At 31.8% G+C, this 12,937-nt stretch overlaps 1 protein-coding gene across 1 annotated transcript in view; it reads left to right on the forward strand.

Moving 5' to 3' along the window:
* GRID2 (glutamate ionotropic receptor delta type subunit 2) overlaps positions 1–12,937 on the forward strand; it is a 1,183,642-nt gene that overhangs the window by 1,599 nt on the left and 1,169,106 nt on the right. Inside the window, exon 2 of the mRNA XM_059414235.1 lies at positions 7,387–7,542. Coding sequence (XP_059270218.1) covers positions 7,387–7,542 — 156 coding nt within the window. The remainder of the gene's footprint in view (positions 1–7,386; positions 7,543–12,937) is intronic.

Genomic DNA, 12,937 nt, shown 5'->3' on the forward strand with positions numbered 1-12,937 from the left:
ATTGGGAGGGAGACAAACCATAAGTGACTCTTAATCTCACAAAACAAACTGAGGGTTGCTGGGGGGAGGGGTGTTGGGAGAAGGGGGTAGGATTATGGACATTGGGGAGGGTGTGTGCTTTGGTGAGTGCTGTGAAGTGTGTAAACCTGGTGATTCACAGACCTGTACCCTTGGGGATAAAAATATGTTTATAAAAAATAAAAAATTTAAAAAAATAAATAAATAGTATAGTTTAAATCATGTGGTAAATACTGCATCTAAAAATATTTATAAGCTAGTGCTAGTTAATAAAAATTTCTCCAACAAAAAATTAAAACCTATTTGAGACTTTTAACATACAAAAGATTGTATTGTGATACTTATAAATATAAAATTGTTCCTATCACTTGTTAATATAAAAATTTATAATCATGAATATATTGCCCTATATTAAACTCACAATTTTCTAAGGAAGGTTTTGAAACTGAAGGCTGTGAATTCTGCCAGTCATGACCAGCTTTAGTCTCGGGAAGTTTACTTAATCTGAGCCTTATTTTCCATCAGAGGTTTTTCATCAAAACTCAAGGATATAATGCCAGTTAACCACTTAGTACAGTGCTTATTACTAACACGTTAATTGCTTTCACTGTTATTATTTCAATTATTATAAACTTAACAGAAACAGAGCAGAGTAAAATTGTCTCTGATTCCAAATAATATTTGCTAATTGTCATGAATTTGGTGTATCCCAGCACTTCCTTTCCAATTAGAATTATTGTTTTGATTTACTTAAGGTGATAAGGTGAACTGAGGAAAATATACCTCTTGATGAAATGAGAAAAAGTTCTAAAAACCACACTTCATGCTTGTCAAGGTATTAACATAGAACCTAGTGGGAATATTTCTAGGGACTGTGGAAAACATTTGTAGTACAAAATTAATATGTGGGAGATATCTCAAAATAATTAATATTACCTGGACAGATAGTTTTATATGCACACACATGCATACACATAAACGCACACACTGCCTTCAATGTAATAATATCCCACTGAAATGGTAATTTATAATGTTCAAGTGGAGATGCCACATGGTATAGAAAATTCTTATTTTATTTGGTCACAATTCTACTAATTTTTCTTGCTGGCTACTAGTATAGAACATGTTTAGCTTCTTCTGTGAAGTGAGAGCAATTTAAGTAGAGGTGAAATAAAGGGGAAATCTGATTTTTGAGGTATTTATATTGTCTTCCACTATTTGTGCTTCTTTTGAAATGTGTATACAATTTCCACTGACATAGTGGGAATACCATTAATAGATGCAAAAAATAAAAGTTGAAGATCTCTTGATTTGGATATCTGTATAACATACAACTAATGTGTATGCAGAGTGCATTATTAGAATTAAGGAAAAAAACCCACTTATTTGTGAATAGAGTATCCAAAACAGTGAAGATATACGATGATTTAACAGTTCTAAATAGCTCTGAATAACTATGAAGCCTACTGTGACCAGTGAATTTTCCCTAAGCAGAGATTTTTGCTTTTTTAATTTAACCTTCTAAATCAAATTGTTAATGCCTCCAGGGAAAATGGAGGCATTTTATGCAAAAATAGTCTTATGATCAAGTTTTGTTATGATTCTTCAATTTTCAATATTTCATAGTTTATATTAAATGGATTTGATATGTTAATCACCAGAGGTAGTACTAGTTATTGTATGTGTGTATGTGTATACACACATACATATATATGAATGCTATAGCTTATGATATATGTTATATATGTGTGTGTATATATGTATTCATACATATACCTGACATTATATATATGCATGTTTTTTCATAAAGTTAATGCTTTAAATAATAATAAAAAAAACATAATATGGAAGAAAGAGCTCCAAATTTGAAACCAGAAAACTTAAATTCCTACTCTAGTCTTTCTAACTTCTAGCTGTATAATTTTGTTCAAATCATTTAAACTCTTTTCACTACATTTTCTGAAGAAGTGGAGTTTATGTATACCATCTTTAAAATTTGTTTCAGCTGTGAGTCTATGAAATCCCCAGTTGCCCACTTCCATTGTCATCTTATCAAGGCATCTTAATTTTGCTATGGTCTGATTCAACATGTAATAGCTTTCTACTGTCTTGAGAGCAAATTATTTGTTAAGAAACAACCAGACTTGGTTTGATGATTATCTCTGTGTTGAGGGAAGGTTATTTTGAGGGGTGGATGGGTGGATGCATGAATATATGGGAAGAAAAAATAGAGAGGAGGAAAAAATGCACAGAGAGAGAAGCCAAGAGACTCTATTATGTTGCTTCAAAGACAGATTCATTTCATAGATCACCTTTGAAAAGTTAATTCTTTTTAAAAACTACATACCATAACGAATTTATGTATATTAGGCAAAATTAAATAAACAAAGATTTTGAACTTTGTGACTGGAACAAGATGAGCTATTTCTGATTTTATTTGCGACTCTGATATCCAGCCACATATTTTGGGCAGTTGTTTCATACATGTCTTTTTAGATGATAGGGTTTTAAACATTGATGATGCAAGGGTAGTGTAGATGTGTTGATACTTGTTACCATATATTTAGGTAATAATATTTAGGTATTTAGATTAGATATTTAGCATTATTTATTTTAATAGTTTTTGGTATACTAGTTATATAAAATTTGATGCAGAGATCTTCCAATAATTCTACTGACTGGAAAAAAATTAAGACATATATCAAAACATTTCTCAATGTTTTTATAGAAAACTCGGAGCTAGACGAAGACATTTTCTTTCCCCCATTATCTTACCAGCTAAACAAGGTTTCCTCCACTTGCCTCTTATATGTATAAGAAAAAAAAAGAATTTAAATATTCAAACTAAAAATACAAGTATATGATTAATAATGTGTTGAATAATTTGGGTATTCTGGAGTCATAATGACTATGATAATAAATTCACTTGCAAGTACATTAGCAAGTCTACCATTGTTTTAATTTATAGTTAGTTATAACTCACATTTTTACTCCTGTTTTTGAATCTAGTTATTTTATAATATTATGCCTAACTAAACATAAGGAAAATTAATCAATTACTATTTCTTGACTAATTCTAGTATATCCAGGCTCCCTTCTATACACACAAAAGTATAAAAATAATTTCTGTGATCCAGGAAATTATATTTTGGTAATGAGATGAACATACATACATCCATCATGGAGACAACACCATAAATAAAGACACAAAGGTAAAAATGCTTTTAAGCTTAATGTTTCTTAAAGCTTCTACTCTCTTTGAGAATTATGGAGTTGGTCAGCGTAGTGACTTCTATTAGTGCTTTATTTAACAAGCATATTTATAAATATGAATTTATGTAAAAAGATTTTATGGTATAAAATACTGACTTGTACAGATAACCCTACACAACAAGGAGAAAAAAAAAGACATCAGGATAGTTTTCATTACTATAAACTATAATTCTTTACTATCTAAGATGTAAGATCTATGAAGATAAGTAAACATGTTGTAGTTTGTATTTAAAAACATATACGTGGGGTGCCTGATGGTTCAGCTGGTTAAGTGTCCTACTCTTGATTTGGCTCAAGTCGAATGATGATCTCAGGGTTGTGGGATTAAGCCCCACATTGGGCTCCATGCTTAGCAGGGAGTCTGTTTGGGATTCTCTCTCCCCCCCCTTCCACTAACTCCTCACAAGCTCTCTCTGTCCGTCTCTTTCTCAAAATAGATAAATTAACTCAAAATAAAATAAAACCTATATTTTTTTGCCTGTATATGTCACTCTCTTTGTAAAGCCTTTTCTCTCTCATGGGAGGAACAGATCATCAGTCCCTAATAATGTAAATGACTGATTGCAAATTGGTACAATGGGAGCATGTAGGAGGTGTTCCTTGTCTGTTTTATCTCTTGGTTATTCTTCCTTTCAGTTTGACCAGTGTTTAGATAGGACATATAATCTATTAATCAAACTTTGTGTGTGTGTGTGTGTGTGTGTGTGTGTGTGTGTGTGTGTATTTGTGTGTGTAAGTGGTAGGAGAATTATTTCATCTGGACAATAAATTGATTCTGCTTTTCATCTCAAGTTTGTAAAATAAAACTGATAGTAAAAAATGCTAATAAAATAGCTGGGAAAGAACTAGTTGCTGTCATCATGTTAACTATATAGTTATGAATGTTACACTTTATAAATTTCAAAAAAAATCTGAGATGTTTGATATTGGATTGAACTGGTAATATATGTGTATTGATAGAAAGGATAAAAAGATGACATTGCTATACTATTGGAAGTGCATGAAATAGGAAAGAGCCTTTTTTGTGAGGTTCTGCATGTGGAACTCACTGGGCTGTTTTCAGAATAGTTTTTGCTTAATACAAAATGCTGCCTTTACTTTCTTGGTTAAAAGCCAAATCTAATATGAGATTTTATAGCTGAAGAAAAAAAGTAAATAGATAACTGGATTTGAAATATTGGTAGGATTTCCTGTTCTTTGGTTATGCTGTGTGCAGTAAGATGAAATGTTTCTTCTGTTTACTTCTTGCTGTTTGCAGAAAGATGAGCTACTTCTTTTGTTTATTTCCTTTCAGTATATCTTAATTCAGCATGGAATTGACTAATTTGCTATCATTTCTGTAAGTTTCTGCTACTTATTAAGTCAGGTTTAATGTTTAAGGCAGTCTTAAGTATTCTGTTACTTAACATTAAAATGCTTCCATTAAAAAATATGTTACCAATACTCAGCAGAAGTCAGTAATATCATCCGCTTTAAAAACAAGGTTGATTAAAAACTCTTCTTTTAAAAGACCCACTTAGATTCCATGACAAGCTGAAGCATCTTTATAGAAACATACATCACTTCTTTGTGAATAGACATTTAGATTATCTGGTTTAAATGAATTGGTTATTTCAGCTCCAATTATAGTACACTATATCACACTTCCTAACTAAAGTTAGAAATTCTAACTAATTCTAATTTCTAATTCTAATTTTTTAATAATTCTAATTTCTGCTAAAGAAATCTGTACATCTGGATCTGATAGTATTAGATTTAAATGTAACGATTAATCTAGATTCTCATAACAATTACCACAAATTAAAATGCATGTTCATGAATGTGGCTTCAATGAGCAAGATACATCCAACATTTTACTCTCTAATTTCACAAAAACAGTTTCTAAAGTAGATTTCAATCTGATTCAGAAGTGATATGTGAGGTCAAACGTTAACATCTATAATATATATTTTAATAAAATATTAATTTCCTGACTAATAGATATATAATAATATAATTAGGGAGTACTTTATGTATCAATTTAAAAATTCTTTGTCCTTGCTCATGCTCTTAGCTGTGGGAAGCTATTCAAATTATACTATAGGAAATAGAAAACAAGGGTTTGAAGAGGCTGGTCAAAGTTAATACATTTCAGGCAAATATAAAAGAGCGGTGACAAGGGAAAGCTAGATTCACAGAAAAAGCCTGTTAGACACTCCGTCTTCTCTAGTGAAAATTAATAATTGCCTCCCCATCAAAAGGCCATTTAAGGTGAAGAGGGCAAAAGTAACCTGCCACACTTGTCAGAAATAGACATAGTTTCACCCTTGCTTTATCATGTATTGACTCTAATAATGCATGTTGAATATCATGATCTGTCTTTCATTAGAAGGCCAATTTGGGCTTTAGTCACAAATGCATAAAATCAACAGAAGTGGCATATGTAAAACGTCTGCTTCTACATATATATATGTGTGGGTGTGTATAGATATAAACATGTACATGTATAACTCTTACTGTATATATAGTCTGTGTTTATCTCTATGTGGGTATATAATACCCATATTGTATTTACATTCGGAAAAAAGACATTTTAATGCACACACAATTTTATTTTTATATTTACACATTAAAAAGAATATTATATTCAAGAAAAATATTATGTGGATGTGGATATGTATATGGGTATGTATGTGTAGCCATTCCATTATTGTGTTACTGACCCTGGGGTGTATGTCGTTTTTTGGCAGGAGCAAATTCATTTGGTTCACTCAAAAAAGCAAAAAAAGAAATACACTGACCTTGTGTTTATAATTTAAAAATAAATAATTTAAAAATGTGTTCCTGCTTAGAACTAGCAGAATCAGAATGAACACAAATAAGCATGTGTGGCCAGATGGGAAAGAATCTCCCAGATCTGAGTCAGGATCCTCATAAAAATACATTTATTTCTTATGGGCATAATCCTGAAATGGAGTATACCATAGTGATATAGAACAAAGACACTGGAGTCAAGGACCCTGGCCCTTATTCCTTTGGCATATTCCTTGCACTGACACTCAATTTTCATAACTGTATGTGTATGTAGTTGTATGTGTATCACATAATTATCATAAGGATTGAATGAGGTTCTGCAATATGGAAAATATTAATGTAAAATGTCATATTACAGTATTTAAAAATAAGAAAACACCAGTGTTTGTTGAAAATGTACTATGTAGTTAGCACAATTTATTTACATTTTACACGGATAAACTTATTCAAAGCAGTTAATAACCCTTACAGATTATTATTAGATTTTACAAATGATAAATGTGGGGTTTAGAATTTGAATCCCATGTTCAAGGTCATATACTTAACAAACCACAGTCATAATTTGAAATCAGTTTACTCCTAGCACTGGTATGTTCAAGCTACACCTTGCTGACAGGCAATCATTCAGAAAGAAGTTAGCCATAACTCTTATGATCATTATTATTGTATGTGAGTGAAAAAGGCCATAATATTCACCAGGATTTTTATTAATTCTTCAGAAATTACTTCTTAAATTACCTCTGCTCAGAGGTTTGTATGTACCTAAATTTTCTATAAATGTTATTGAATTTACTACCATTAAATATACTGAAACCCTTGTTCAAGATAAAAAGAAAGGAAGAAAGTAAAAAGAATAATGAAAAATAAATTAAGATCACAATAGAAGTCTGATCCCTGCACACTGTGTGAATGGATCTCAGAAAGTTTCCTGATTGTATCTCCTATTATTCAGAAAACTATTCCTCAGACTATGAACTCCTAAAGATATTATGATAGGAGATGTCTAATGTGTTAGCTACTTCGTTCTGCAGAAGATTTTTGGACTGATTATATTGTATTACTAAAGCTCTTCCAGAAATCATAGTGTGATGTACTATTCTTCACTTCCATTTGGAAGAAGTAACTACATGACTACCTAGCTATCACACTGCTTCCAGTACAGTGTGCTTCAGTAATAAATAAAGTGCATGCTTTAAGGGAAAGTATACATTTTTCAAATATATAAGTCTCTTTGACATATTTCCAGAGAGCATGAAAGAATATTTATGTTATTGTTTAATGGCAACACTCACTTCTTTCTAGGAGCAATTTTTGATGAATCTGCCAAAAAGGATGATGAGGTGTTTCGCACAGCAGTTGGTGACCTCAACCAGAATGAGGAGATTTTACAGACTGAGAAAATCACATTTTCGGTGACTTTTGTTGATGGAAGCAACCCTTTTCAAGCCGTTCAAGAAGGTAAGGTCAATCAGCAGTCCAGTTTTTATTTTATTTGTATTTTGGTTCAATTCAAATGGCAATAGAATTAGATTTGTAAAAGCCATCCACCTGGATATCTTTCTTTGCGTCTTTACTGCATTGCTTTACTTCAACAGTGCTGTTTTGTGATAGATGTTGATCCTGAATTCCACTTCTGAAAGGGCAGTGTGTGGAAAGTTGTTTTAATTGAAGTATATGTGAAAATGAATATAAAAATTTACAGGAAAAACTTTATAATATTTTATGACTGTAGTGTAAATTAAACATTCCTTAAAACTGTGACTTTCTATCTAAATGCTTAGCTTTGACTTTTTTGAGATAAGGGCCACCTTGAGTGTTGTTACAACATGTGATGACATATTTCAATGTATTCATAACAAATGCATTGGCGGAAAGAAAACCTTTAGGCACTACATGCCAATCAAAGATTTTACACTGGCATCCTAACCTAATATGCCAAACATTAAAAGCATTTGCCTCAATTCTCTCTTTATATTTGAGTGAATTAACATTTTTCATAGGTACCAATCATATAAATGCAATTTTTTTATTATACTGGAATGATCATTTGTATGATGAAAGTTTTGATTGAAGGATATAAGAGTAATCAAATTTTATTTTTGATGTTATTATTCTAATGAAATAGCCTTTTGATTGGCAAAGCGTTCATTGTTCATTAAACTATTTTCTGCTAATCTAGGTTATGTTTTATTGTGAGAATATATTTAGACTAAAGATACCAATACAAAATTTAGTCAAATGAAGCACTTGTTTCATCAAAAAACTTAAAGAAGATTTGGCAGAAGAAAAGATGGACAAGATATTAAAGTACTAAAGTTTGGCAGGAAAGTTTTAAAGACAAATATTGAAAGGGTAAGGGAAATAAATATAAATATTTTTGAAAATATAAAGATGAAAATGCTTTTCATCTAATGTTGCATCTGCATGATGTACAGGTAACCTTTATTGGAATATGCTTTTGACCAATAACATTGGCTACTGTTGAAGCTTATTTATGTTTACTTGTATCAGTAAGAGAACAGGTAGAATGATTAGTGAGCTAATAGATTTTCCTTCTTAATAATTTGATGGAGTGAAGAAATAATATTTTAATGAAATAAATAGAAGTGTTTTAGTAAAAGATGTTTTTGCAAAGAATATGGTGTTTATATTAATAGAGAATTTTAATGCTACTAAGCACATACCAATTTAAAAAGTTTAATATAAACATCTAGTTATTTATATTTTAAAATCAGAATTGTTATGGGAATTTGGGATCTGCATAACTGTATACATTGGCAAATTTTCTATTGAAACATTTAAAAACAGTCTAAATATTATAATTCATAAAGCAATATGCAAAATAATAAAGTAGAATTTGAGGAAAGCCCAATGATGTAAAAGAATATTACTTATTCAACTCTCAGTTTTAATGACTGGAATGAGTGCAGAAAAAAATGAGGACAGATTTATTCTTGTGGTTTTCCTCAGATTACATATTAATAACTGTAAGTTAACTTTGAACACATGCTAAAATATCCATTCCTTTTAAAAATGCACTTTTAAAAGTGTGGCAATAAGGAAAGGAAGACAACACAATGCGTAGAGGGGAATTGCAACGTCTGAAAAATATGTCCGGAACACCTTCTTTAGACTACAATTTGAAAAGCAAAGAATTTTTAAAATACCGCAATTAATCTGTTCACATATAGCTTTGTGTAGCCATTCTGCTGTCAGTTCAATTCTGGAGCAAAAATATCTCTCAGAAAGAACTACTGTTCCTTGAAAGAATTTGTGGCACTGAAAGCAAATTGAGAAAGGAAATAAGTTTTAAGTTTCAGAGACAGAGACCACTAGATATTTGGCCTACTTTCTTTGCTACATCCTTGCAACATCTGTTAACCACAGGACATGAAAGGGAACACACAGTGCATTCTAGGATTTCAGTAAGTATTCTAGAGAATAGAAAATTGTAGCAGATTTATGTTTTGATATTAAAAGTTCATGGGTTTTAGATAGCATGGAATAGTAGCAATCTTCCAATCTAGTTAATCAACACCAGTTGATTACACAAATCACTCTTGCTCCTTCATCCTTGGTTTTCTCATTTTAAATAATGAAAAAAAAACACGATATATTTTTCAGATTAGTTTCATCTCTATAGATAGAACATTTCATGACTCTGTAGAATGCATTTCTAGATTTAGAAATTTAGGATTCTAGAAATGATAATTATTTACTTACTCTTTAGACAAAACTGAACTTGTTGAAATTGCCTCCTAGTTTTTTGGTGGCCTACTTCAAAAATAAATTAAGAGGGTATATGACACCTGTCCTTGGTCCTTCTATCTCATCCAACCATTCACCACAATGTAAAGAACTCATTACTATCACCACGATCCACACAGTCTCTTGCAGATTTAGCTGACCTGGATCAGTGCAGCTGTTACCAGATTACTCTCCTTACTTCTCTTTTATGGATTGTTGTCTCTGTGTCATCTGTAAACTGGATAAAACATAGATGAACGAGTGTGTGGTGCGAAAGACACTGATTTTCTCTACTGAAAGCAATAGCAGTTGTTTATATTGTTGGCTTCTAATTGAGGCTGACACCACTTTGGTCCACGAGGGGTGGGGATTTCCAAGAAAACAAGGTCAGGGGAAAATAAGGGGAGTGCATTTATAAAAATGTTCACATAGGAAGTTGTATGCAGAAATAAGAATTTATGCATAACTCTTGCATTCATTGGATATATCAGGAATGCTACAAAGCACCATGTGTTAATATTGAATGGCAAAATACAGTTAAAATCTTTTAAAATATTTGTTCTCACCAGAAAAACACTTAAAGGTGAAATGCATAGTAAGAAAAGTTTAAGGACAGAATTATGCTATGGAGCCACAAATGATACTATTTGAAAGAATAAGTGGCACCTATCATAATTATTCTTACTTATGCTTTATCACAAACCATAAATAATATAGTTTTAAAAACTGTTTTTAATTTAAAAACAGTAATGGTTAAGACTGTTCATCATCTGAGTTTCCACCTGGTCCACCTTCAAGTTACTCCTTTGTATATCCAACATGACTATTGTTTGCTCCCAAAAGTCTCTTGTAAAAAATAAACATATTACTTTAATACAGTGATGATTTCCATTAGATTTTCCTCATATATCTTCCAAAATAAAATTAAGTGTAAAATAATGTGGTTGCTTTTATTTATAGCTTATGGAATTTATCTTAATTCTTTATAGTTATAAATAAAAGACACATGCATCTATATCATGTATGTAAAAGAGATACCAGGAGAACAGTGGAGCCAAAGAATTGTGAAAAAGTCTAACTAGGAGTATGCACTTCTCCAGAACACATAGCCATTGTCCGTGAATATTTCTGGTGCCATAGGCTAAATCTGAGTAGTCTTATTCAAAGAGTATGTAAATATAAAAGAATGATTTATGTGGTTGCTCTATATGATGCTTTATTGAAGGGCTTAGTCTCATAATTTATATTCCTCTCGGATTTAATGGTACATCTTTACTGTGATTAAAAAGTCTGCTAATTTGGAAATGTTTAGATTGGATTCTGCAACTTTTCTAGGATAGGACTGCAGTGTATATGGCTCTTCAGCCTGTGTTTTCTTGGACCAATTTTGATAGCTCAATTCCAGCTTACTTTCTCAGTTGCCTGACAATAAACTGAACTTGAGTATTGGTGGGTCCAGGGGGCCAATAAATAAAACCCAAACATCATGCAGGTATAATTCTGCTCATTCAGTCATTTATTTATTCATTTTTTTCATTCCACCTTTCCTTCCCACATCAAAGCAAGTGTTGTGCTTTGAATCCCAGTCTCCAGGCCCAGTGCTCAGTGTAACTGGCCCAGCCATTTGTGCAAAGGGGTGGAAGGAAGGGCTATTTCAGTTGACTGGTCATTTCCAAAGACCCACACAAAAGGAGGGAGTTTGGATGTCCATTCAGTGGCTGGCTGGACTGTCTTCTTCCCTCCATGACTCTGGGATATTTAGCAATCCCTGTCAACCCCACGATCACTTCTCCTTTCTACCTGCCTTATTCTAAGGACTGGCGAATAAGATCTGGAATCAGAATCTTCCTCTTGTGTCATCTTTAGTACCCACCATCAATGTAGTATTAAAGTATAAAGAATTCTACATCTGTTAGTGCAGCATGCATTCATTTAAGCATCTCATAGTAACCCCTCATAGTAACCCTTTTCATTGAAGAATTGCCCATCAAGAAGAATTAAAATATGGAATTGGAATCTAATTTCAAGAGTACTCAGTAAAATCAATTTATCCAAGTACTTTTTAAATGCTTAGTAGTGTTCCAAGATTGGGCCAGCCATAATAGGAGATTACAAAGGAAATATAGGACACAGCGTTATAACTGCAGGAAGTTTTAAAAATGTACTTGGGAAGGGCTGTGGATTTTTAGAGCATGACCAGTCATTATGCCTTCTACCTGTAACTTGTGTTTTTAATGATGTTAATTGTAAAAAGGTACAAGGTATTTTACCTTTTAAAAAATATTTACTTTCGGAAAAGAGAGAGAGTATCTTTCTTAAGGTAATTCATTGTTTTCTAACGTAAAGTTAATGAAGATACAAATTGTATGGCTTAATCTTTGTTTTCTGTGATTTATTGTTGTGCTCCTGTATCGGTAAACCTTTCCCTTATCTAATTCAGTATTATGCCGTTAAAGTAACAGGTCTCTGATACTGTGGATAGATTGAAATTCAGATGTTATAGACCTCTATATCATAATTTTATAGCCTTTATGCTTTGAGGTCTTTTACCTCCATATCTACAATTGTGTACTCTTGTGTAAGTTACCTCATAAAATATATATTTTAGCAATATGTGATGCTCTGGATCTTGTTTTATTTAGAAGAAGCTTTAACAGCTTTCTGTGAAAGCTGTGTTTAGCAGAGTAAAGATTTATTCTTTTGTTGTTGGCTAAGTGTTCTTTCTTCCTACCAAGTATTTTTCACATGGTAATAGCAGACCACTTTCTTCTCTTTCAGCCTTTTCAGCATGCTTATGGCAACATAATTCAGTTTTTAATCGGTCTTTTATGATACTGACTTGGTAGAAGATTCACCTATCTGTCTTAAAGTACCTCTGAATATATGGTTTATTAGATTAAAAACCACACTTACCTTCATCCTATAGTTGTTATGAGAGTCCATTGTGTAGTCATAAAAATAGTTAAAGTTCACATTAAAGATGAGTTTACTATATGCAGAATTTTTAAACTATTACCCATATTACTGCTATCAGTGTTTCAAATGTTACCGTCTACTTGCTTAAATTGAGAACAAAAAAAGACCTGATTTTTAATTATTTTAATAT

This window comes from Mustela nigripes, chromosome 1 (genome assembly GCF_022355385.1).
Source record: "Mustela nigripes isolate SB6536 chromosome 1, MUSNIG.SB6536, whole genome shotgun sequence".
Lineage (NCBI taxonomy): Eukaryota > Metazoa > Chordata > Mammalia > Carnivora > Mustelidae > Mustela > Mustela nigripes.